Here is a 27,350-nt window from a genome sequence, read left to right as displayed (position 1 = left end):
AAAAAAAAAAAAAAAAAAAAAAAAAATAATGATGATGATATCAACCCTCTTTTCAGCTCTTTCCTTTTTCTCCCCACAAGTTCTGTGCTCTAGCAATATAAGGTTACTCAGGGTGCCGTGATGAATATTCCTGGCACTGTCCTGTCTCCATGTTTCAGCCACACCCCAATTTATAAATGCTTTCTCCCACTTCTGTTATCAAAAATCTACTTATCTTCCAAGATCTGGTTCACATCCTTTCTTGAACTCCTCTCCCTTATCCTAGGTGATTTTTCACTCTTCTGAACCTGTTGTGTGTTTCACTCATTTTATTAATTTATCTAGCAAATAAGCACTATGCTCTATGGGCCAGGACTGTGCTGCATACTGAGGACACAGTCTGTGATGAAGAGGCAGATATGGCCTCTGCCCCCCGAGAGATCATAGTCTGGTATAGGAGCTATATGGAAACTGTCAATTTAGCATAGTATGCCAAATATTTTTGAATATTTAAGTCCAATCTTCAGTGGAAATGCATAGGAGGGATGGGGATCAGGGACATCATCCAGGAGGTGACATCCAAGATGAATCTTAATGGCCAAAAGGAGATGTCAGGTAAATTAGCAGTATATGTTCAGGCAGAGAGGAGAACATGTTCAGACAGGATAGTAAGAGCAGGCAAAGTATGTCAGAGGCAATTTAGAGTATGGAGTAGAGTAAGAAAGGCATGAAGGATTAAAATAGAGAGGGATATAAGGAACATGTGTGAAGGACCTTCTGACAAGCTAAGGAACTTCTATTTTGTCCTGTCCTGTCAACCCTGAAAGATATTATTTGTATTTTAGAAGGGTCATTCTGGCTACAAAATGACTATAATGAGTAGAATAGATAATATAGGAGACAGAGAGAATCCAATGCTAGAGACTATTTTAATTCCCTGGACCTAACCTAACCTAACCCTCTATATGTAAAAGATACTCAGAATTGTTCTTTGACAAGTTGGAGCTTTTTCCTCATTTACCTGTGTCCTTTATAATAGTGAATTTTGAAAATTTGTCTTCACTCTACCTATTATTAGCATTTATGTCACTTTCAGTGAGAGAGAAAATCTTTACCATTTAAGATGAACTTAAGTATCTAACAGTAGAGGTCCACAGTACCTTCTCTACAATTCTAAAATTATAAAGCTTTGAAAACTGCATGTCTTTCCTGAACTTTCATATCAGAACTGACCCCCTATGAGGTTGTTTATAGTCCTTATTCATTTTGTGTAACTACTTATATTTTTTGTTGGAGAAATATTAATGTTTTTGGTTATATAGTATAAGGGGTTAGGTAGTATACCATGTATGTACCGTACTACTTTCCTAAGACCTGAACAAGTAAGTTCTGAATTTATTAATGTTTCTTACCCTAGAGGTTTCAAATAAATTATTGTGGATCTGTCGTAGTCTTTAAGGGAATAGTATACAGGTCATCTGTATATGTTTTCTATATTTGTCCTTTACAATTGGGACAAAAATATTAAATTATTTTCAGGTTCTTCAACAAAATTAAATGGAACATAATAATTCTCCCCAAGGGTATTTGTTTTGAAAACATATCCAGGAATAACTATAAATGATGTCCCTTAACTGACCAGGCCTTGCAGAATGTAAACTGGTATGTATTAAAGCTGGGATGTTGGTACCATATAAAGTTTCATATAAAAGAGATTCTTCCAAAATGAGGACATTCACTTGGATTCTAAAGAGATACTTAGGCGAGAGCTCCCTCTGTTGACTGAAAAGTGACTTAAAATGATTTGAAAGATTTGATTTACTCCTTAACAGAATGGGGACATGTTGACAATGATTTTTTTAAACATGATTTTTCTTCTTTACTGACACTACATTATGTTCATTGTTTGTTCCTCAATGACAAAAATACATTTATGTTCAGTACTTTAAAAGAGAAGTAGGCTAGGCACGGTGGCTCACACTTGTAATCTCAGCACTTTGAGATGCCAAAGCAGGAGGATTGCTTGAACCCAGGAGTCTGGTATCAGCCTAGGCAACATAATAAGACTTTGTCTCTGCAAAAATAAAAAATAAAAAAAATTAACCAGGCATGGTGGCACACGCCTGTAGTCCTGGCTACTTGGGAGGCTGAGGCAGAAGGATCACCTGGACCCAAGAGGTCAAGGCTGCAATGAGCCATGATGGTGCCACTACACTCTGACCTAGACAACAGATTGAGACCCTGACTCAAAAACAAACAAAATCTATCTTAACAATGAACTTAAAACTTTTTCTTTTTAAAAATGTAAAAGTCCCTCCATTTTCTGCTTCTTAGCCCAAATATTGAACACTCAGATTAAGACCTGAGTTAATTTGCCTGAAGGTACCTGCACTTATAGTTTTTGTATCTGTCATATATCTAATACTTGACACTGTGTTTGCTAACCCCTTAAAATTATATGTAAAACATGTCAGTGCACATGAACGATTTTCTCAAGAGAGTCCACAGGCTTCATTATTTTGTGTTTCAGAAAAAGTTGAGAACCACTGTTATGAAGTAGAAGCTTCTATGATCTTATGATCATGAATAAGTCTACAGAGGGGCTCAGTAAATGATGTTCTGCCCAATAGAATAGCCAGGAGATAAAGGATATTCCTAGAGCCGGCCACTAGCCTCTCTTCTGCCAATCAGAAAGAGACTCTATCTGCGGGAGGAAGCTAGCTTTCATTTCTTAGCAAACATTCTGGGCCTCAGATAAAGGAGAACTTTGAAGGTTAGGAACCTTATAAAATGATGTCTTGTGTTTGTGAGAGCAGCCTAGGAAAAGGAAGTCTAGAATGTTTCCCAAACTAATATCCCATGTCTCCCAGTAATTCATTTATTAATTTGTCCAACTTCATCCCATAAAGGATTTGAAACAGCTTTCAGAACTCATTATGGATTATTGTGATTAGTGTAATGTTCGATTCAAGATTTATTCACAAGTCCCTTTTGCTTCATCCCAAGCAAATAATTGCTACGATTTATTGAGTGCTTTTTATGCACCAGGCACTATTAGGCTCTTTATAAATATTAGTACATTTGCTCCTCAGAAGTTACATTCTGCTTATTTTCTAATACTTTTTTCTTGATCACAACAGTGTATGACATGTAGAAGTTGTTCAATAATTATAATATTATTGAAGCAACTTTAGAAAGCAGGCAAAAAATGCTATAATCCCAACACAGATAACAGTTGGGTTAGCCTTTGATTGTATCTCTTTCTGCTTGTTCTATCATCCTTAAAGTCAGTTATCATGGACAGACATACTAATCTAAGGATAGATGCTGGAAATTTCATTTTTGAGTATTTTTATGTTACTGAATCCTCAATATAAGCTTGTTCGGCTTTATTTGCTTTGCTCCCAAAAGTTGGGAAGGTACTCTGTGACTGTGTATCAGAACAGTCATCGACCTTAGCGAGAAGATACTGACCATTCTCCCCTCTTCTCCTCATGCCTCCAGGCCTGCTATGGCATCCTCAAGGTTCCAGAAGGCAGCTGGCTGTGTCGCTCCTGTGTCCTGGGCATTCATCCGCAATGTCTGTTATGTCCAAAGAAAGGTGGAGCCATGAAGACCACTAGGACAGGGACTAAATGGGCTCATGTCAGCTGTGCCTTGTGGATTCCAGAGGTAAGAATTCATCCAGGCATTTGAGGCCATTTTACTTCAGGGTGTTCCCATTCCCCACAGCATTGAAACTGACTCAGGCTTAGCATGGAGATGCTTCACACTTGCCCATGTTTCTGAGTTAATAATGCTTCCACTTGAGCTAGCTCAGATCTTTCTTGGATGCAGGTGTGCATATAAGCCCATGCTGCTTAATTTATAGGTTGTGCTCCCAGTGGTATTTGATAAATTTGTGTGAGAGGAGAGGCGCAGAAGACCAGGATATGAGCAGCACATTTTTTTCTTTTTTTTTTTTTTGACTTGGAATCTCACTCCGTCACCCAGGCTGGAGTGCAGTGGCATGTTCACGGCCACCCCAGCATCGACCTGCAGGGCTCCAGTGAACCTTCCGCCTCATTTTTCCAAGTAGCCGCACACCACCACACCTGGCTAAGTTTTTTGATTTACTGTAGAGACAAGGTTTCACCATGTTGCCCAGGCTGGTCTCGAACCCACAGCTCAGGCAATCCTCTCGCCTCAGCCTCCCAAAGCTGGGACTACAGGCTTGAGCCACCACACCCGACCTGAGCAGCAGATTATTTAGGATAAAACTTACCTTGAAATGCCAAATCTGAAGTATAAAATTTTGTGAATTTTTATACATATATATATCTGTAGCCACAACTCAGACCAAGACAATGGAGCACCCCAGAAGGATCTCTTTTACACACTTTCCAGTTCCTATGCCCAGGAATAACCAACATTTTGATTTCTATCACTATAGATTAGTTTTGTCTGTTTTTGAACTTCATTTAAATGAAATCATACAGTCTGTACTTTTTTCAGTCTGGCCAGCACTCCATGATGTGGTGTATATCAATAGTTCATTTCTTTCTATTGCAAACTAGTATCCCATTGTATGGATATGCTATGATTTATTTATTCATTTTCCTTTGATGGATATTTGTGTTGTTTCCAGTTCTAGGCCATTACAAATAAAGTCAGCAATATCTCTTTTACCCTCTACAATGATTGCACTTTATTTTTTGAAGAGCTTTTCAGAACTTAGACTCAGCATCTATCCAAGGTCTTCTTTATTCAAAACTCTATTCTTTATTATCTAACTTGGCCCTTCAGTTGCTGGTATTTCCTGAGGGACTACGTGTACAATAAATTAGTTAAAATAGGGCTTCCAGACATTTCTTCTTCTTATGACTGCTTTTTTTTTTCTTTATCTGTTTGAATATCTTACTTACACCTTCTCTCTCCAACTCCTATCCAAGCCAGCAAATTTGTTAGGCAGTTTAACTACATGACAAGAGAGACTGCAGAATTTGGTTAATGGGGAACTGATAATACTGTATCGGTAATTAATTCTCCTTTAAGATTTCTATGTCTTTAATCTTGTTAATAGTGGTTCCAGGGAAGTTACTAATTATCAAGCTCAAATAGTTAAACTAAACGTCCCAGATACATAGTTTTGTATTCTTATGGCTAGAGACATCAGTATTTTGAAAAATATTTTAGGCCTGGCTCGGTGGCTCAGCCTATAACCCCAGCACTTTGGAAGGCCGAGGTGAGTGGATTGCCTGAGTCCGTGGGTTCAAGACCCACCCGGGCAACTTGGCGAGACCTCATCTCTACAATAAATCAAAAATCAGCGCATGGTAGCGCACGCCTGTAGTTCTAGCTACTTGAGAGGCTGAGGTGGAAGGCTCACTGGAGCCCAGCAGGTCGAGGCTGCGGTGGCCGAGAGCATGCCACTGTACTCCAGTCTGGGAGACGGAGTGAGACTCCAACTTGGGAAAAAAAAAGAAAAAAGAAAAATATTTTAGTAGCAATTTCTTTTTCTCACTAAGAACATTCAGACATGTAAAGTGAACTCTCAGAATCTGACTTGAGAATGACTAGTTTCTAGTAGCAAATCCCCCAACCACTAGAGCAGGCTCTCTCAGCTTATGAAAGTCTGGAACATGACTCAAAAGAGTTCTTTAAAAGTAAAATAAGCAAGCCAGGCTCGGTGGCTCAGCCTGTAATCCCGCGCCTTTGGGAGGCTAAGGTGAGTGGATTGCCTGAGCCCACGGGTTCGAGACCCGCCTGGGCAGCGAGACCTCATCTCTACAATAAATCAAAAAATCAGCCAGGCATGGTAGCGCATGCCTGTAATTCCGGTTACTTGGAAGGCTGAGGTGGAAGGATCGCTGGAGCCCAGCAGGTCGAGGCTGCGGTGGCCGGAGGCGGGCACTGCACTCCAGTCTGGGCGACAGAGTGAGACTCCAACTCAAAAAAAAAAAAAAAGTAAAATAAGCTTTCTCAGCTATTGACTTTCTCTTATGGTTTCTAGTTCTTGGTTTCCAGTACCTTTTGGACTATTCAAGATCTTTCCATTATTTTCTTGATGTAGACATAACAGATGCTAGTTGGAAGATCCTTATTTGACTATCCTTCACTTTTTGAAATTGTATCTCTCTTAAAACTCGTGTACATATTTGTTTTTTTTTTAAAAAAAAAAAAGAGAAAACACTTTTACCAGTAGTTGCTTAACACTTATTTTCACATGGAAAATAATTTTTCTTTAATTTAGATTTAGTGGATACACATGCATGTTCATTACATGGGCATATTGTATAGTGGTGGGGATTGGATCTCAGGTTACCCATTCCCCAGATGATAAACATTATACCCCATAGGAAATTTCTGAACCCTAGCCCCGCCTTCTCTCTTATTGGTCTCCCCAATGTCTATTGTTTCTGTCTTTGTGACCATTTAGCTTCCACAAATGAGTGAGAGTATGCAATGTTTGGTTTTCTGTTTCTTAGTTCACTTAAGATGATGATCTCCAGCTCCATCCATGTTGCTGCAAAGAACATGATTTCATTCATTCTTTTTTATGACTACATAGTATTCTATGATGTGTGTGTGTGTGTGTGTGTGTGTGTGTGTGTGTATCACATTTTCTTTACCCAGTCAATTGTTGGTGGGCACTTAGGTTGGTTCCATGATTTTGCTATTGTGAATACTGCTGCAATAAACATATGAGTACAGGTATCTTTTTTATATATTTTTTCTACCTTCTTAAAGCATCCTTTTCAGCACTCTCCCAAAGACTAATTTCACTTTGAAGCTACTTTGGCTAAGGGAGTAGAGTAAGCTGATGATAGTCATGTGGTTTTAAAGACTTTGGTTTAAAAATGTTGTTGTCCTTATCCTTTTTACTTACATGCTGCAATCTCTTCGTTATATAAATTTGCTGCTACTTTCCAACAATATCATGCTTCCTTTGTAAACCAAACAAAAAGACTTGTCACCACCTGTTTTTCATCCTTGTTTGATTAAATGAAACAACAAGGTACATAGTACCATCTCTAATATGACAGGTGCTCAATTTTGTGGATCTTAATTCCTTTCCTTACTAGCTTTCTTTGGTTCTTAAGTATAGATACCTTTGACTTATTAAGACAACCATGCCTAGTTTATACTCTTGCCCTCTCATCCAGTATATGAATCGTCTACATTACTGTAATGACTGAAGGACTAAGCAGTGGATAGAATCAGGTTTTGTTTATTCTTGGTTTTGTTTCTTTATTAAGAAATTTGGCTTAGCCGGGCTTGGTGGCTCAGCCTGTAATCCCGTGCCTTGGGAGGCTGAGGTGAGTGGAGTGCCTGAGCCCGCGGGTTCAAGACCCTCCTGGGCAACTTGGTGAGACCTCATCTCCACAATAAATCAAAAATTAGCCGGGCGTGGTAGCGCACACCTGTAGTTCCAGCTACTTGGAAGGCTGAGGCGGAAGGATCGCCAGAGCCCAGCAGGTCGAGGCTGCGGTGGCTGGGAGTGGCCACTGCACTCCAGTCTGGGCGACCGAGTGAGACTCCAACTCAAAAAAAAAAAAAAAAAAAAAGAAATTTGGCTTACCTTGTTGTTTTGATGTTCTTAACTTCATTTACATCATTTACATCATTTATGGTCTGTGTAAGGTCCTTCAGGGATGCCTTGGTGCCTCTCCATTTTGGTGGTGTTTTATCTGTAGGTCAGCATTGCTTGTCCTGAGAGGATGGAGCCAATCACGAAGATCTCCCACATCCCGCCCAGTCGGTGGGCCTTAGTCTGCAGCTTGTGCAAGTTGAAGACAGGGGCTTGCATTCAGGTAAGTCCCCATGAAAAGTGGTGGAGTGGCCTAACACCAAATTGGTCAGACTCACCCTCCCAGTAAGTGTCCTGTCAACCAAAAGATCACTGAGGAGCCCTTCCACTCACTCCAGGACTCTGCCATTGTACAGACTATTTCTGGAAATCCCTTTTTGGGGGGAGGGGGAATGTTGCCTCTGAACCATTCAACTTATTTTTTTCAGTGTTCATAGTAGTAGTTCATCTTCATCCTTTCTGTCAGAGCTGATGAATTGAGTGAGTTCTGAAAATAGACGATACTATCCTGGGTGGAAATAAGCTATAATTCTAAAACAACCAGGCCAATGTTCTTGTGTGGCTTACCCAATAATTGTGATGGAGTTGAGTTCCAGGATGATTTGATGGATGGCCCTGTTTCTGGACTGAGTAACCATTTTGGTAGCAAACGATGCATTTAAATGGATAAATTCTGGTAGATAGTTTTGAAAGTCATTCTCATAGGCACATTTGTTGCAAGTAGTAGTACAAGTAAACTTTTTTGAGACACCTAGGACACAGGAGCTCAGCTGCTTGAAGTAGAAATAGTAGCTGGTATGGCACCCAGCAGTAGCAACTGGGGGAGACGTGAATGGGAAAGAGAGAGGCCAGCTACCTACAGCAAAGGCACAAAGGTTGACTCTTTATAATCTCACTTTCTATAATATCACCTTCTGTCCAAAATGAAATAAGGTGGCTCTGCAGACAAAAGGGAAGAAAGAACTGACCTTCTACATCTCAGACCTTCTGCATATGACCTGTAGGCTGGTTGGAGTTAGATTTGCCAGCAGACCATCTTCACAGAAAAGGAGCCGTATAATGTCATAGCTTAAGGACAGTGACTCTAGGTGTTTCATGAGTTTCCTTGCTGTCTGACAAGACCATATGTTCCAGGCTTATCTTGTAGATTTCTTGCTCCAGACCTGGGATCAGCCACTCCAAGGAACCCTGGTTCTTTTACTAGGAAGCAATGTTTAAAGAACATAATCTGGATTCCTAAAGGCCCTTTTAACTTTTTAAATTCATGTTTACATCTAACAGAATTGGATACTTTTGCTCTTTTTCTTTTTTACCTTTTTTTTTTGTCTGATCTTATTTATTTTAATTGCAGCACTTAGCAATTAAAAGGGAAAAATGTAAAGGAAAACTATTCCCATGCAGTCTACTATCCCAAGACATTGCCTGTTTATGTTTATCTAAGTTCTCTCCTGGTTGCTGCCCATATGTGAACCTCTTGAGGGCCAAGATTGTGCATCATTCTTCTGTAAATTTCCCCTGGAACAAAGGAGAGTGTCTGCCCATTGTTAGTGCTCAGTTAGTGTTTATTTAATAAACACATCCATATTTTATTGTATCATAGATTAGTTTGTGATAATGCATTTCCCTTACTAAAAATAAAATATTTTTTTATTTTTTATGGTTGCTATTTTGTCATTTTGTAATAACACATTAGACTTACATCCAGTAACTTATTCATTTCCATTATTGTGGTACCTGCATTTTTCTCCTATTTTTGCTGTTTTAAAGGATGATTTTTACAATGGTTAGTAATTGGCAATAAAACTGTGATGAGAGAAAACATTGGCCTTGACCTTAACAGATCTGGGTTTGCAATGCAGCCCTGAATTATCACATTCTGCCTCTATTATAGTTACTTATCTATGATTTTTATCTGACTTGGTAAACTGTAAGCTCATACTTTCATCCTTAGATTCCTCCACACCCTGACATGGTATACAGACAGTAAATATTAGATTGATGGATGGATGATGGAGGAACAGATGGATAGGTGAAACATTCTGGAGGAAGTTTTCCATTTGCAGGACAGTGGTTCTAAACTCTATTACTTGGAGTTTAGATTCTTTATTTTATAGAAGCCTTACCAAATTGAGACTCTTAAGATTTTGATTATAAAGAATTGCATTTATTCAGCAAAAACTTATGCCTAATTGTGTGCCAGGTTTTGGGTCTGTTAATGAACCAACAAAGAACTTTGCACCATGGAGCTTATGTTTTAGGTGGGAGAAGTAGATAACAAACAATAGATGTTAAACAGCACATCAGAAGATGGTAAGAAAAATGTGGAGTACAATAAGAAGATATAGAGTGTAGAGCAGGGGGCATGACTTACAAGTTTTCGTAGAGTGGCCAGGGTAGAACTCATTGTAAATGTGACATTTGAGCAAAGACTTGAAGGCAAGAGAAAGAACTATGTAGATATCTTGGGTAGAAGTGTTCCAGACAGCAGTAACAGCCACTGCAAAGGTTCTGAGTTAGGAGAATGGAGCATGTGAGAAGAGAAGGTCAAAGACATTACACAGGGAGCCTGATTGGTTAGGGTAGAGGTTGGCAAGTTTTTTCTGTAAATGGCCAGATAGTAAATATTTGCTGCGAATATTGACTTTGTGGTCCATGTAGTCTCTGTTGCAACTACTCAACACTGCTTTTGTAACATGAAGGCAGCCATAGACAATACTTAAACAAATATACCTGGCTATATTCCAATAAAACTTGATTTATAAACAAATTTAAATTTTATATAATTTTCACATCACAGAATATGTGTATTTTTTCCACCACTTAAAACTGTAAAAAAAAAAATTCTTAGTTTCCACTTTTAGCTCTTGGGCCACACAAAAGCAGATGGCTGGCTGTATTTGGTCTGTGGGCCATAGTTTGCTGGTCCTTAGCAAGAAATTATAGGTCCTAGTTCCCTTATCAGATCTTTGGTTGTGACTCTGAGTTTAAGGGGAAAGCCATTGACATGTTTTAAACAGACAAGTGACATGATTTGACTTGTGTTTTTAAGGTTTCATTCCATGGAGTGAAAATAATCTGGAGGACAAGGTACTGTAGGAGATAAAGATGAAACAAGATTGCCCATGTACCAATAATTATTGAAGCTGGATGATGAGTATATAAGGTTTATTATGGTATTCTCTCTGCTATTATATAGGTTTTTTAAAAGTTAAAAAAAAAAGCCGGGCTCAGTGGCTCAGCCTGTAATCCCACACCTTGGGAGACTGAGGTGAGTGGATTGCCTGAGCCCACGGGTTCAAGACCTGCCTGGGCAACTTGGCAAGACCTCATCTCTACAATAAATCAAAAATCAGCCGGGCATGGTAGCACGAGCCTGTAGTTCCAGCCACTTGGAAGGCTGAGGCAGAAGGATCACCGGAGCCCAGCAGGTCGAGGCTGCGATGGCCGGGAGCGGCCACTGCACTCCAGTCTGGGCGACAGAGTGAGACTCCAACTCAAAAAAAAAAAAGAAGTTAAAAAAAATTGACACTCTGCTATATTCAGTATGGACTGTGAGGACAGGAGGTTAGAAACAAGAAAAGCAATTAGTAGACTCTTACAATAATCCATGAGAGAGACACTGGTGTATTTGACTAAGTGATAGCCCTGGAGGTGGTGAGAAGTGGTTAGGTTCTGGATGAATGTTGAAGATGGAGCTAACAGGATTTACTGCAGATCGGTTCAAAGGTATGAGAGAAAAATAGGACTTAAGGATGACTTTAGAATTTTGACCCAAACGATAGGAAAGGTGAAGTTAAGTCAAATGGAGAAATCTGCAAATAGAACAGATTTGGGGGAGGTGATTGTGAATTTCATTTTGGATGTTTAAGTTTGAGCTCTGGGGTTTGGGAGGAAGTTTTGAACTAAAGACATAAATCTGGTGTCATTGGCATCAGCTTTAAAACCTGAACTGGGTAAGATCACAAAGTAAGTGAGCATAGATAGAGGGGAGACCAGTACCAAAAACTGGGCCTTTACATTCCAAAGTTAAAAAGTCAAGGAAAACAGGAGGAAATTGCAGGGGAAACTGAGAAGAAACCACCAGAGAGACAGGTAGAAAACCAAGAGAGTATGGTATCCTGCAAACTAGGGAAGAAGGCACTTTAAGGGGAAGATCAGTTGCATAAAAATGCTGCCAAAGTGAGATGAAGACTAAATTAATGCCTGAATTTGGCAATGTGATTATTGGTGATCTGGGTGAGCAGTTTAGGTGGAGTGGTGATGGCAAAAGCTATATTGCCAAGAGTCAGGGCAAAGAGATGGGATAGGGCAGTATGAAAAGTGGAGTAAAGAGATCTTTAAGATGGGAGAAATAACAGGTATGTGAATATACTTGTGAACATATAGATTGTAGGCCAGGTGCGGTGGCTCACGCCTTTAATCCCAGCACTTTGGGAGGCTGAGGTGAGAGAATTGCCCAAGGCCATGGGTTCGAAATTAGCCTGGGCAACTTGGCAAGACCTCATCTCTACAATAAATCAAAAAATTAGCCAGGTGTGGTGGCACATGACTGTAGTTCCAGCTACTTGGAAGGCTGAGGCAGAAGTATCGCCTGAGCCCAGCAGGTCGAGGCTACAATGACTGTGAGCATGCCACTGCATTCCAGCCTGGGTGAATGAGTGAGACTCCAACTAAAAACAAAAACATATAGATCATAACAGTATGCTACACACTTTGGGAGGCTGAGGCGAGAGGATTGCCTGAACTCAGGGGTTCTAGACCAGCCTGAGCAACTTAGTGAGATATAGTCTGTACAATAAAAAACAAAACAGTATGCTACAAAGACAGTGATCCAATAAAGAGGAAGAACTGCTGGAGCAAGCTTTTTCAGTAGGTGAGACAGAATGGGGTGCAGAATGCAAGTAGAGGAATGGCTTTAGACAAGAGCATAGGCAGTTACTCCTGGGTAACAGACTTGAAGACTGAGTATGTGGGTGCAGTTTTAGGTTGTTGTGCTGGTGGGAATCTGCAGTTCTTTGATCGTTTTAATTTCCTCAGTGAGGTAGCAAGCAAGATCATCAGCTGAGAGTGAGGATGTGAGTGAGATCCAGAGGTTTGAGAAGAGGTGTGAAATAGTTTTCTGGTTTGGGATAATGCAGTATAAGTGCCAGGCTACATTAAAGACACCCCCCTTTCGGGAAAGGGGAGCAGTTAACTTCAGGTGACCTTCTCAAATGTGGTTGTGATTTTTCTTATGTTCTGCTTGTACTGAAAGAGTAGTCTTTGTTTTCTAAGGTTGACTGATTTTCTGTGGAAAAACAAACCAAAAAAAATTGTTTTCCTTTTAAACCACCACTAAATAATTTTAAACCCTTTAGTAATTTAGTATCTTGCTCCTTATACAGGAATAAGGAGCGTAGCAGACAGATACAGTCATTCATTAGATGTCAGGTTTTATTAGCATCGTTGTTCTTTGGAGTTTCAAGAGTCTTTGTAATTAGGAACATATATTGGGTATTTTGCTTTATAAACTCTACAGAAATTTCTTAACTGTCTTTGAATTGCGTTTATTCTGGCTTCCTACCTCCTGGCCACGGGACTACCTCTCATCTCTCTTCTTTTGAGAACAGTCACTGGTCAAGGATAGAATCTAACACTTGCAAGTTTAGGGTCTAGACGAGCCAATATCTACAGCATCCATATTTGGGAGCTAGAACCACTCTCCTGAGCATGGAGGCTTCTGATAATGCTGGAGCAGATCATAAAGTCTGCGTTTAAATGAAGTGCTCCAGGCAGCTCTGGATTTTGCCTAGATCCTGGACACAGTCCCTCTAACTGCCAATTTTCCACAATTCCTGCAGGGTCCTTCTATGTCTTATGTTCAGGCCTCATTCTAGTAGACCCAGATGCTTTATGCCTTCCCTGAGAGGAAAGAAAGGATACTGATTAAGAATATGGCCTTCGGAGCCAGACTCCTGAGGTTCAAATCCTGCTTCCACCTCTAGCTAGTTATACAGTCTTGGGGAAGTTACCTGATACCTCTGTGCCTCAGTTTCTACATCTATAAATGAAGACGATAATAATACCTACTTAAAGTAGTAAAGAGCTTAGTTAGCACAGTGCCTCACAAGTACTAATTACTCAGTATGTTAGAAGTTCCAGTAGTAGTACTTGTTAGTATTGTTCATACAATTATTTCCTAGAGTCAGTCTAGCTTTGCTGATAGAAAGCCCTGTCATTCATCCAGCCAAACTGAATGGAATCATCAGCCATTTGTGGCTTGAATAGCTACCTCTTCTGACAGTAAAGGGATGTGGCCCTTTCTGAAGTTACATACAAGAATATTGAAGTCAGGATAAATTGGTAGGTGACTATGAGTTTGCTGTTAGGCTAATGTGAGTTTGACTATGAGGGAAGTGAACTTTTTTAAAACATGAAAATCTTCAGCAAATGGGGAAGTGATAAATAAGCAAGCACATCTGCTCAGTGGAGAATAAATTAAATGTTGAGATAAAAGACACTCACCCCAAAAGAGTCAAATGCCTTAATATTTATCTCATATATTTCAAATTTTGTCAGTACAAATTGTTCTTGTTCTAATTTCTGGCCCCTGTCTTTAGAAGCTTATAGTCTATTAAGGGAGTCCAGATATAAACATGGGAAAGGTTAAATAACGCTGCATTGATACCGCCCCTCAAACCTTGCAGACTCTTAGGGTTGAGAGATCAGAAGGGCTGGTGGTCACTTGTTTCTGCTGGAATTTAAATACACAATGGCTAAAGTGGGTTTTGTAGACTGGATTAGACCATTTATGACATTGTTTGTGTGACCAAGCTTTGAGCAAATTACTCTAACATCATCCATTTGTCTGTTGACTAATGGGGATTTAGGACATTATTGGAGATTAAGGGCACCCAAACGGGCACTGTCCAGCAGCAGGACAAGAATTGCTGAGGTCATATCCACCTGGCCCTTGGTGTTTCTGGAAGATGTTATCTGCTCTTGAGGAGGACACAATATTTTCTGTTTGAGGACAGCAAAAAAAAAAAATTATTTTTTAAGATTTTTTGTAGAGATGGGATCTCGCTATGTTGCCCAGGCTAGTCTCAAACTCCTGGCCTTAAGCAATTCCCCCACCTAAGCCTCCCAAAGCACTGGGATTACAGCCACCACACCCAGCCCAAAAATTTATTTAAAGAGGAAAGACATTCCTTAATTCCTAAATAAGTCTCTGGTATTCTTTTTCAAGATTTTTATTCCAACCACCCGATCTGATCCTATTCCCATCCCACAGAAACTGTCTTTATAAATGCAGATATATAAAGGTAGCATCTTTCTTCTAATGAAAGCATTTTTAAATTGTTTTTTTCCTACAATTCCTGAAGAATATATAGAAAAGTGTTTCCTTTTTCCCCCTTTAAAAGTAAATAAACCACTGTGAGATGCCACTTCATACTTACTAGGGTGGCATTAATAAGAAAGACAAAAAAGTAGCAACTGTTGCTGGCAACGACACAGAGAAATGGGAATCCTTGTGCATTGCTAGTGGAAATATAAAATGGTGCAACTGCTGTGAAAGACAGTTTGGCAGTTCCTCAAAATGTTAAACATGGAGTTACCTTATAAACCAGCAGTTCCGCTCCTAAGTATATACATGTAGTTTGAGAGGACCCCAAGACCACTCTTAAGTTCAGTAATTCACTAGAAGGACTCACAGAATTCAGAAGAGCCATTATACTCACAGTTATGATTTATTACAGTGAAAGGATACAGATTTAAAATCAGCCAAGGAAAAAGGTACATGGAGACCCGAGTGACCAGGATTGGAGCTTCTAGTTAATCCCTGCTAGTGGAGTTGTTCAGTCAGTACTTATTTCTCCCAGCAACAGTGTGTGACAGTACACACAGAGTATTGTCAACCAGGAAAACTCACCCTTGGTGTTGAGAGATTTTATTGAGGGTTAGCCATGTAGACACAGCTGACCATCCGCGTGGCTATCTTTACTCTCCAGTCCTTCCAAAGGTCAGACTGCTAGCATGTGATGCAAAAACTCCACCATAAATCACCTAGTTAGCATAGACTATCTCCCTTTGCCCAAGGCCCCTAGGAAAACAAAGGTACTTTTATCAGGCAGGACATTCCAGGGGCTAAAAGGTTACCTCTCAGGAGCTGAGGGCAAAGGGCCAAACCCTTCTTTGGACAAGGTTAATCCTTTACTTTGTAGTACCCAAAGTGAATTTTTATAACAGCATTTTTCATAATAGGCAAAAAGTGAAAATAACTGACAGGCACAGTGGTTCATGCCTGTAATTCCAACACTTTGGGAGTCCAAGGCAGGAGAATTGCTTGAGCCCAGGAGTTCCAGACCAGACTAGACAACATAGTGAGACCTCATCTCTACAAAAACAAATTTTTTAAAATGAGTCGGGCATAGTGGCATGCACCTGTAGTCTCAACTGAGGTTGAGGCTGCAGTAAGCCATGATCGTGCCACTGCACTCCAGCCCGGTCGACAGAGTGAGACCCCGACTCAAAAAAACAAAAGAAAGAAAGAAAAGAAAACCATCTAAATGCCTGTCAACTGATGAAATAGGGTATATCCATACAATGGAATATTTTTTGGCCATAAAAAGGAATGAAGTTCTAATATATGTTACAACATGGATGAACCTTTAAAATACGCTAAGTAAATGAAGCCAGACACAAATTGCCACATATTGTACAATTCCACTTATATGAAATGTCCAGAATGGGCAAATCTACAGAGACAGAAAGTAGGTTAATAATTTCTTGGGGCTGGTGTTAGAAACAGGGAGTAACTACAAATGGGTACAAGATTTGGGGAGGGTGACGAAAATGTTCTGGAATCAGGTAGTGGCAATAGTTGCACAACTTTGTAAAGACAGTGAAATGTACACTTAAACTTAGTGAATTTTATGGTATGTAAAATACATCTTAATATAGCTGTTTATGTATTTTAAGTGAATAGATATAATAACCATACTAATGCATATAGTGAAGAGTTTAAAGACACATGTGTAACAGATGTTTGTAGAAGTACAACTTGCTTGCCACAGTCAGAACAGTGTTATCTCAGAATTTTTAATTTAAAATTTTTAAAGATTAAAATTAAGTTTTTACTGAGGTGAGTGGATTGCCTGAGCCTGCGGGTTCGAGACCTGCCTGGGCAAGTTGGCGATACCTCATCTCGACTAAATCAAAAAATTAGCCGGGCATGGTAGCGCAGGCCTGTAATTCCGGCTACTCGGAAGGCTGAGGCGGAAGGATCGCCGGAGCCCAGCAGGTCGAAGCTGCAGTGGCCGGGAGCGGCCACTGCACTCCAGTCTGGGCAACAGAGTGAGACTCCAACTCAAAATAAATAAATTAATTAATTAATTAATTTAATTAAGTTTTTAAATAGGCGTAATAATTCCTCCCTGTCACCTGAAGTGGTTACAGTGGAAATAAATGAGATGTGTGCAGCCGGGCTCATTGGCTCAGCCTGTAATCCCAGTGCTTTGGGAGGCTGAGGTGAGTGAATTGCCTGAGCCCGCGGGTTCGAGACCCGCCTGGGCAACTTGGTGAGATCTCATCTCTACAATAAAATCAAAAATTAGCCGGGTGTGGTAGCGCACATCTGTAGTTCCATCTACTTGGAAGGCTGAGGCGGAAGGATCGCCCAAGCCTAGCAAGTCGAGGCTGCGGTGGCCAGGAGCGTACCACTGCCCTCCAGTCTGGGTGACAGAGTGAGACTCCAACTCAAAAGAAAAATTAAATGTATGCAAAGACATTTTGTTTATTAGAATGTGCCAGACATATTTTAGAAGAAAGTAAACAGGTATTTGATCGGCTTCAAAGCTTTGTTGGCATTTCTTCTTTTTTAAATAGTAATATTACTTTATTTTTGTCTGGCAGTCTAGGTGATCAAGCTTTATCTTCTAAATTGCTGTTTTTTAATCGACACATTGTAATTGTACATATTTGTAGGGTACAATTTGATGTCTACATACATGTAGTATAATCAAATCAGGGTATTTAGTATCATTTCTTTGTGATGAGAACATTCAAAAGCCTCTCTTCTAGCTATTTTGTAAAATACAATATCTTACTGTTTACCATTGTCTCCCTACTGTGCAACATCAAAACTTATGCCTCATATCTAAATGTAAATGTAACTTTGTACCCATTGACCAGCATTTCTTCACCACCAAAATATATAGACCTGTAGCTATAAATATCACAGGATGACCCTTTTTGAAATTAGATGGGTTTTATGGCAGAGTTTCCTGAGAGACATTTTATTTTACATAGGAGTACCCAGTTCTTATCTGTGTATTATCTTTTATTTTGAATACTTTTTATGTCTGTATTTATGTCTCTACATTCTATAAACGTTCTATACATTTGTCCTGAGATTATCTATATTTAGCTTCCTAATAATAATAGTTTTATGTCACACATTCATTCCCTTGAATAGAAAATTCTTTGCTTTTTCTTCCCATATTTTTAGCAGTTATTAAACAGCAAAAGAGCACTATGCCCAACACTTTAAATCTCTTGCTAAAGAATATCTTTTGCTCTTGTTTTTTAAATGTCTGGATAGTTTCTTAGCCAAATATAGCGAAGATAACCCAGATAAAAGTACATCTTGGGCTTCCATCATCATTTTCATGAGCCTTCAAGGTAATCTAACAAACTTTTCCAATAGAGCTGTCCAAAGCCAGGGTGGGCCATCTTAGGAAGTTGTGAGCTTCTTACCGGTGGAAGAATTCAGTAGGTGGCTAGATTACCACTTAACTGGAAAGTGGAGGAGGGTGTGTAGAGTGGGGAATGGAGGTAGAAAGTCAGGTACTCTAAAGAAAGTTCAAGCAATGATAAATGTGAGGCTGGATTAGATGATCTTAGAATTCTGTTCCATCCCTGGAATTCATTTAAATGGAATCTGCCCCATTAAAGCTTTGATGGTTGCCAGTATTCTCTTAGATGTTGAATTTCTCAAACTAAGAAGACCTGTCAGGCTTTGCATTCTTTTTGTGTTTATTCAAATCCAAGATCATTCTCCAGTTTTAATTATCAGAAACTCAGAAGGGAGGGAAGGAGAGAGGAAGGATGGGGGGCACATGGCAATACACTGAGTACCAGGTCCACTATCATGAGGGAGAGAAGGCCTGCTAGAAGTCCAAACCTCACCTGCATACAATTTACTTATGTACTAAATCCTCACATATATCCTACAACTGTAAAATAAATAAATAAATAAATAACAATAAAAAGAAACTCAACACATAGGTAATTGAGCAGTCTGCCGTCCAGATACAGGCTTCCAAGAGTTGAGACTTGGCTTTAACTATGAGAATTCCCACTATTTCCTTAGAAACAAATTCTCCCTTCCTTTCCTCTCTCCCTCTACATAAATACATAAATGCATTCATGCATTTTAAATCTTTAGAAGGAAAGCTGTAACATTGTAGCCATAACAAATGGTAATTAAGGCTAACCATGAAATACAGGAGTATAGCAACCATGAGCCAGGTTCTTCCTGCTCTGCCTCCCTTGAATTGTCAGTGCATGCTTCATAGTAATGCTTAATAAATGTGTTAAATTTATGAATGAATGGCAAAATATTATAAACTTAATTTCAGATTGTCTGTAACTGTGCCATCCAGTAGAACTTTCCACAATGATGGAAATGTTTTAAATCTATGCTGTTCAGTATGATTTAAATCTGGTTTTAATTGTATGTAATTTTAATTAATTTAAATTTAAATGCTGCTCATAGCTAGATGACTACCACATTGGACAACTCAGCTCTGTGAGAACTCTTTCAAGAAGTTAGGTTACTTAGATGTTTGAATTCCTGTGACCATTTTAGAAACAGTGGATGCTCTGGCAATAATATTGACTTTGTTTTCTCTTTCACTTATTTAGAACCATTTTCTGAGCAACTGCTTGTTAAGTAGTTGATTGCAGTACACAATGAATGACACAGCTTCTGCCTTTAACATCTATAGCCAGGGATTTGACAGTTATTATACTATAGAGACAGTGTGAAAAGTACTATTATGGAAGCATTTATAGGCTGATGTGGGAGACACAGAGAAGAAGCCACATGACTAATGGGAATCAAGGAAGACTTCTCAGAAAAATTTGATGCTTGAGTGCTTGAGCTGAAACCTTAAAAGAGGAGTTTGAATATTTTTGCCTCTTGTTTGCTGTTTTCTGTAAGAGCAGGTTTCCTGGGTTATTTATAAAGCCTCTGTCATGGTCAATTTAAGACCAATTTTCTTCCTGTCTTTCCTTTGCTTCCTACAAGCTCTCAATTTAGGTCCAGAGACATAGGGCTCTCCCTTTCCCTGCAACCCTGCCTCCTTGACGCATCTTTTCTTCTTGCAGTGCTCAGTAAAAAGCTGCATCACTGCTTTCCACGTCACCTGTGCTTTTGAGCACAACCTTGAGATGAAGACCATCCTAGATGAGGGAGACGAAGTGAAATTCAAGTCATACTGCCTCAAACATAGCCAAAACAGGCAGAAACTTGGGGATGCTGAGTACCCCCACCACAGGGCTGCAGAGCAGAGCCAGGCCAAAAGTGAGAAAACCAGCCTGCGGGCACAGAAGCTTCGGGAACTGGAGGAGGAGTTCTATACCTTGGTACGAGTAGAAGATGTGGCCACAGAGCTAGGGCTGCCAATGCTAGCTGTGGACTTTATCTATAACTACTGGAAACTGAAGCGGAAAAGTAACTTCAATAAGCCATTATTTCCTCCAAAGGAGGATGAAGAAAATGGGCTCGTGCAGCCAAAAGAGGAAAGCATTCATACTCGCATGAGAATGTTTATGCACCTACGGCAGGACCTGGAGAGGGTAAGGTGACCAGCTGTTACTCCCGTGTAGGTCTCAGTTTGTATAGAAATAGAGGTCCCACTTCCAGTTAAAAAACGGTCATCTCATTATAGTGTAGACTTCTGTGTCCTTGCCTATCTTCTGATTTCATTGTGACCCCAGACATTGGGCTCTGTTTAAATTTTGACAGTTACATTCAGGTGATTTGAGAGGCCTCACTTATGTGCTCTGTGAACTGTAACTTTGAAACAGACTCTGATTTGGTTTACTTTTTAGTCACTGTTGAGCCTAAATTGGCTTATCTGTATTTTGCTGGCACATTTATGAGACTGCAGGCTGAAGAATGACTGAATTTTGTTCAGGAAAGCACTAGATCAGGGTTTCTCAAACTCAGCACTATTGACATTTTGAACTGGATAGTTATTTGTTGTAGGGGGTTGCTCTTTGTTATAGGGGGCATTGTAAAATGTTTTTTTGCAGCATCCCTGGCCTCTACCCACTAGATGCCAGTAGCAATCCCCCACACATACACCCAGCATGACAACCAAAAGTGTCTCCAAATTGTCACATGCCCCTTGGGGGTCAAAATTGCCCCTGGTTGAGAACCACTTTGCCAGATAATTCAACTAAACTAATGATATATATATCAGGTATCTACTAAATTAAGTGCCACACGGGTTCAAAAATAAGTTAAGCCCTGCATTACCCTAGAGAACTTTATAATTAAATATAATTATAGAAATGGCTTGTATGTTTTTTTTCTGCTATCGAAATTTGAAAGGGAACTATTAGCCTTGACTCACTTTTTAAAATTCAAAACACACATATATAGCACCTACTATTATTACTAGTATTGTTAGCACTGTTCTAAGCATTTTATAAATTTTAACTCATTTAGTCTTAACATGCCCATGAAAAAAATACTATTATCATCATCATCCCTGTTTACAAAATGAACAGCCTGGAACACAGAAAGTTGCCCAGGTGGGAAGTATGAGACTTGGGATTTCACCCTTGTTGCTATAGAAACTTGATTGAGCTGAAAGTGTGAGCATAAAAGCCACTTTCGGTCTTCCCACCAGACCTTTATCCAGCTGGTCCTGCACTCATTAGAAAATTGTACTGGGTACAGCATTGCTATCATTTGTACTCAAGGCTCTAAAGAGAAGGCTGAGTTGTTAAACCATTATTCAGTCTTTCCCAGCCTGGCTGTGCAAATAAATATCAAGCCCATGACACCGCAGGGAAAGTAGGTTTCAGAAGGCAGCTTTGGAGCATTTTGCTTGTGCTACTGATTGATGTAGGACCATGATCCCACGATTGACCATGCTGCATAAATTCCTGTGACTGGCTCTCATTCTGCAGCTCTTGGGTTCTGTCATCTCTCCTCACCCCCGACCACCACCTGACTTTAGTGTCTTTATCTTAGCTAAGCTATTTCAATTGTCAGGTTTGCTTAACATAACAAACATTTCTATTTGCGGGGGATTGGGCTTTCAGGTCCGAAATCTGTGCTACATGATAAGCAGGCGAGAGAAGCTGAAACTGTCACACACCAAAATACAGGAACAGATCTTCAATTTGCAAGCCCAGCTTGTTAACCAAGAAATTGCTGCAGGTAACCTGTATGTTTAAAATATCCTAACAAATATATAGACTCTGGTCACATTCTATTTTAACAATTTAAATTTTATGTCCATTGTTCCACTTAAAAATCTTTTAAACTTCTTGTCAACTATCTCATTTGCTTCAGTCCAATCCTGATATAGCATGGCCCATTTCACTGTCAACTCTTAAGGCAAGAAATCCCAGGGTAGGATTGGAGAAGTTGCAGGTCAGGGCAGATAATCTAGGTCCCAGATAGATATTCGTTGGAGCCATTAAATTAGTTGGAGCCATGAAATTACTGTATAATTGTCAGATTCACTTAGAAATTGACAGTATAGGATCTAATCCCAGTTTCCAGAAAACATTTAATTCCAGACTTACTCATCTTAACAATTGTCTATTAAAATAAATCCTTAGCCAGAAGTTAGGAGATCTGAATGCTTATCTTTTCATTCATTCACTAATATTTGTTGAGCACCTACTATGGACTAAGAACTGAACTAGAAGATAGGGCAGTCGGCCAGACAAAAATCCCTGCCTGCAGGGTTCACTGTCCACTTGGTGAGCAAGACCCTAGGCATGGGGAGCTTGGCTGGAATGATGACCGTCCTATTCAGTGACACCTGTAACCTTCCTGTGCCTCATTTAACACAGAAGTCAGTGGCAGAGCCTGGGCAACTAGGGGTCACTGGGCAGGGTATACAGAATCAGCTCCTCCCAAAGGACAACTGTAGAACAAGAGAGATACTCAGAAATGAGGAGATGACAGGTAGACATCAGAGATTCTGGGGTATTTGTGTCACATGGGTCACAGCAGAGTTGTGTAGGAGGAGGCAGCAGGGCTACTCAGCCACAAGGGCAACATGATGGGGGCAGAACAAGAAGGACCAAAGGATAACAGGGAGAACCCTTACATGACGAGGAAATTGGCTCCTACCTACCCCTGTGCCTTCTGATGGGTAGGAGTCAGTTTCATTATGGCTTGCAGCATTAGCAGATGGCACCCACTGGTGAGATGGAGGCTATAGGTATTGAAGGTGGACCCTTGGAGAACCAGTGCTGCCCACTGGGGCACCTAAGAGCTGTCCTCTTTATGTCTCATTTTTGTGAGGTTACGGTAAAATGATAATGGGCAAAGATCAAGTTCATATATAAGGAGGAATTGTTCGGTAGTGCTTTTTTAAATTCAGGGTACTCAGAATAATAGAAAGAGGAAGACTTGTTCTAACTGGGATTGTAGGATGACATAACTGAGTAACTAATTGCCAATATTCCCCAGGCCAGGCCCATAGCCAGCCATTGACGGGAATATTGCAGTTCTTTTCTTACCACTGCAAAACCTCCCACTTTAATAATGGTCATAGAGTCAGGAACTCACTCTAGATTAAGGATATAAGACTTGCAGGAACCACCATCACTTCTAATGCCAAGTTCAAACACATACATATTCTTCACTCACTAAAACCTGTGCTACATTTCTGACTTGCTTCAGGAAGGCCAAGAGGGATTGAAGGATGGGGTCTGAAATGTGTGTGTTTAAAGTACATCCTAAGTGCTGTGCAGTACCCACTCATGCACACACACAGACCCTGTTCTAAACCATTGCTAGTGACATTCTTATCAGAAATAATAGTAGGGCGGAGATAGGGATGCAGGAGGCAACATACTAGTCTTGGTTATCATTTTACAGGCTGAGAGCACAAAGGTGAAGAGGTGGGGAGCCATATAGCAAACAGTGGTGCTGCTGAGTTTTTCACCTGTAGCACTCTCAGCCCCAACCTCTAGTTCAGCTCACTCCAGCTGCTACACAATGATATACATACATATCAAAGCCAGGTCCTTTTAGACATTTGGAAGAGTAGGTATGTGAACTCACTCCACCATAACCACATAAGCCATTATTTAAATCAGTTGTTAAAATGAATCTTTCTTTTTGATCTCAGGACTTCCTTTGACAAGTGCACTAGAAAACTCATTGTTTTACCCACCACCAAGAATTACCTTAAAGTTAAAAATGCCCAGACCAACTCTGGAAGACCACAGAAACAGCTCTACAGAGACTGATCACCAACCCCACTCTCCTGACAGCAGCTCCCCTGTTCATAGTATAAGGAGCATGCAAGTGCCTCAGGAGTCACTAGAAATGAGAGTGAAATCGTATCCAAGACATCCACTAGAAAGCAAGAATAACCGTTTGCTGGCCAGTCTCAGTCATCCTAGGAGTGAAGCAAAGGATTCCAGTTCTGCTTGGAGAACCCCATCTTCGGAGTGCTATCATGGGCAGTCGCTGGGAAAGCCTCTGGTCCTCCAGGCTGCCCTCCACGGACAGTCTTCCATTGGGAATGGTAAAAATCAGCCTAACTCTAAGTTTGTCAGATCCAATGGCCTGGAGGGCAGCTGGTCTGGGAGTGTCGCCCAAAAAGATAGCTCAAGTGAAATGTTCTGTAACCAGGAGTCCGTACTCAGCTCCCACTTAGCCAGTCAAGGCAGCTTTAGAAAATCCACTGTGGAACACTTCAGTAGGTCCTTTAAAGAGGCCACAAATAGGTGGGTGAGGACCACAGAGGACCTCCAGTGTTGTGTGAAGCCAACCAAGAATATGAGCCCCAAAGAACAGTTCTGGGGCAGGCAGCTTCTCAGGCGGTCTGCAGGGAGAGCTCCATATCAGGAAAACGATGGGTATTGCCCGGATTTGGAGCTAAGTGATTCAGAAGCAGAAAGTGATGGAAACAAAGAAAAAGTCAGGGTAAGGAGAGATAGCTCAGACAGGGAAAATCCTCCCCATGACTCTAGACGGGATTGCCATGGTAAAAGCAAGACACATCCCCTTTCCCACAGTTCAATGCAAAGGTGATTAGAAACTCCCAAGGATAACCCAACCTTTGCCTTTGCCCCATATATTGGGGAAAACCAACACACCAAAAGGATTCTAGCATATGTGAGGAGGAATTGCAGTGAAAAGGATGAAATTTTGCCACAATAAATTGGCTTGCAGTTTTTGAAAAGTTTTCAAGTCTAGTTTTTACAAGCACATTACAGTAATTGCAGATTGTTCAGAAGTTTGTTTGTCAGAGGCTATTGGGACCAGCTGGGCCCAGAGTATTTGCTCAGTAAATATTTTGGGGCAGCCTTCCAGTTATATTAACACATTGACAAGTATATGTATTAAGAGTCCTTGCATTGTTAACAGATTTGCAAGAGACCATGATTATCAGACACTAAACCTACTTATCTTTTGAAGCTACAGCATGTGACTCTCAGAGCTCCTGTCTGTAGGAAGTTTCTAATTCCACTGGTATCTATAAACCCTTTTCAGGGAAGAGACCAGGAGACCAACATCTCAGATACTGTCAAATTCACTACCCTCTTCCTTTGCTCTGCATAAGGTCGAGTTCCTTTCACAGTATCTTAACTTGCTGAGTAAGTGCTTCTAGTGCTTATAAGTGTCCAGTGCCTGTTCCTAGACTTGCTTGTTGGGAACACACTCATAACTATTTCACCCAGCTAACAAGCATAAATGGCTAACTTGTGGATAGTGTTTACAAAAGTACAAAAGTACTAGTTCCAAGGAAAATGCTCTGATTCTCTCTGTTTAGGCGTTTGTGAAGGATCCCAGAACCTTTCTCAAAGTGAGACCATTTCTGGGTTATTTGTACCAGGTCAGGGTTTTTGTGTTGTTGTTTTCAAATAAGTTTGACTAAAATGAGTTTGGCTGACAGTTTTTGTATACCTGCTTTAATGTTTATAAAATTTTTATTGAGGTATAATTAAAATATAGTAAAATGTGCAGAGGTTAAGTATTCTTACCTGCTTTAATTTTGAAACAGATTTTTATTGTCAAACAGAATTTGAAAGCATGTGTTTAACACATGGGTATAATTTAGCTTTGTATCAACTTTGAATCTGAGACAATTTCCCAAACAAAAAGGCTGGAGCCATTTTTCAGAAGTTGCTTATACCCTGTTCCCAAACTATCAGCCTTGATGAATTTCTGGGAGGAAGAGAATAATTACAGTTTCGGGGGGGAGGGATAAAAACATGTCTGCTTCCCATTTAAGGAGGAAATGATGCAGTTTTTAAAGAAGCAGACTATAATTCTCAGCTCTCTTTTCGTCTTAGCCTTAAATTAATATTCTCTTTCTTCTAGTTTGGGAAAGTGTAATGGGAATTTTCAAACAAAAGAGGCCATTTTCAATTTTTAAAGTTTGTTACTCATGAAACAGCCCAGCTGTAGTAGGTGCCAGTCAGTGAAGACGGGGGACCCTCTCTCCATCAATATGGAAAACTCAGCAGTTTTCCTCCCCTCTGGTTTTGTTCCTATAGACTTGTTAATGAATTCCTTTGTTTTTTGCATTCTCCTTTTCTGAAAGCATCTGTATCTTGCCTCTCCTTTGACTACATCTTCAAAATAATTCTTTTGTGCCTATGTACATGTGTGAACATGTCATAGCATGTGTGCTAGGTGTCCTGTATTTTGTTTGAATGAAAAAAACTATCAAAATGAGGAAGACAATTTCTCCTATTTATGCACTAGGTTTCTGTGCTTTTTCTTTGAATTCTTCTGGAATCGATATTAATTTATACCTTCATGGTAATAAAGTTATAATGGAAGCTGTGTCGTGCATTCCTTATATCAGAGGCCAGTGCAGTAGTCTTTGTCCTTTCATGCCTTTCATTTCTGAGTGAGTGGGAGGAAAAGCAACATCAAAATAGTGCTTCAGCCAAATTCCATATGTAATGCCACTGGGAGAGTATTGACTAAAATATCATTCCAGTCAGGGAAGTATAGTTGTAATATTTTTACAGGATATTCCTAGATAAATGAAGGAGCCTTCAGTTGTAAATTTCAATTGCCCCAAAATGTATTTACTACATTTTGTTGTTGTTTGAAGTATTACCTCTTAACCTTCTTTGTTAATTTTTTCATTTTGTCTTATATAGTCCAGCTTTCCAAGATAAACTCAGTCTTTTTTCAAATGTCACCTTTTTACCAATACTTTTTCATTAAATTATGAAAACTGTTAACTACTGTCAGTGTGTTAATTTTTTATTTTGGCATATTAGTTTTAGAAAATCTTATATATGTTCCTTTTATAATTAAAAAATTGTAGTCACTAAACAAAACAAATAGATGATGTGGGGAGAGGAAGGAGGAAGAGGAGGATTCATGTCAATACCAGGGGCCAAAAAGAACTCTGGATACTTGAACTCTACCCAGAAACCATGATTTCATCGGGCTGGTAAGATAAAGACCTTAGGATCATTATAAAAAACCATCAGGGAGATAGATCATATCTAAAGTGACAAGGTTCAAAAGGCTTGCCCCAGGCATCACCTAAGTGTATATTCTTTTTTTTTTTTTTTTTTTTTT

At 39.9% G+C, this 27,350-nt stretch overlaps 1 protein-coding gene across 1 annotated transcript in view; it reads left to right on the top strand.

Moving 5' to 3' along the window:
• JADE3 (jade family PHD finger 3) overlaps window positions 1–27,004 on the top strand; it is a 141,926-nt gene extending 114,922 nt beyond the window's left edge. Inside the window, exons 8-12 of the mRNA XM_008060085.1 lie at window positions 3,484–3,651; window positions 7,656–7,772; window positions 19,922–20,392; window positions 21,872–21,989; window positions 23,923–27,004. Coding sequence (XP_008058276.1) covers window positions 3,484–3,651; window positions 7,656–7,772; window positions 19,922–20,392; window positions 21,872–21,989; window positions 23,923–24,833 — 1,785 coding nt within the window. The 3' untranslated portion in view covers window positions 24,834–27,004. The remainder of the gene's footprint in view (window positions 1–3,483; window positions 3,652–7,655; window positions 7,773–19,921; window positions 20,393–21,871; window positions 21,990–23,922) is intronic.
• Window positions 27,005–27,350: the final 346 nt, after the last annotated feature.

This window comes from Carlito syrichta, unplaced genomic scaffold, assembly GCF_000164805.1.
Source record: "Carlito syrichta isolate Samal-C Ts95f unplaced genomic scaffold, Tarsius_syrichta-2.0.1 Scaffold304513, whole genome shotgun sequence".
Taxonomy (NCBI): domain Eukaryota; kingdom Metazoa; phylum Chordata; class Mammalia; order Primates; family Tarsiidae; genus Carlito; species Carlito syrichta.
Note: the sequence above shows the minus strand (reverse complement) of the source record. Positions and strands in the feature narration are given on the sequence as shown.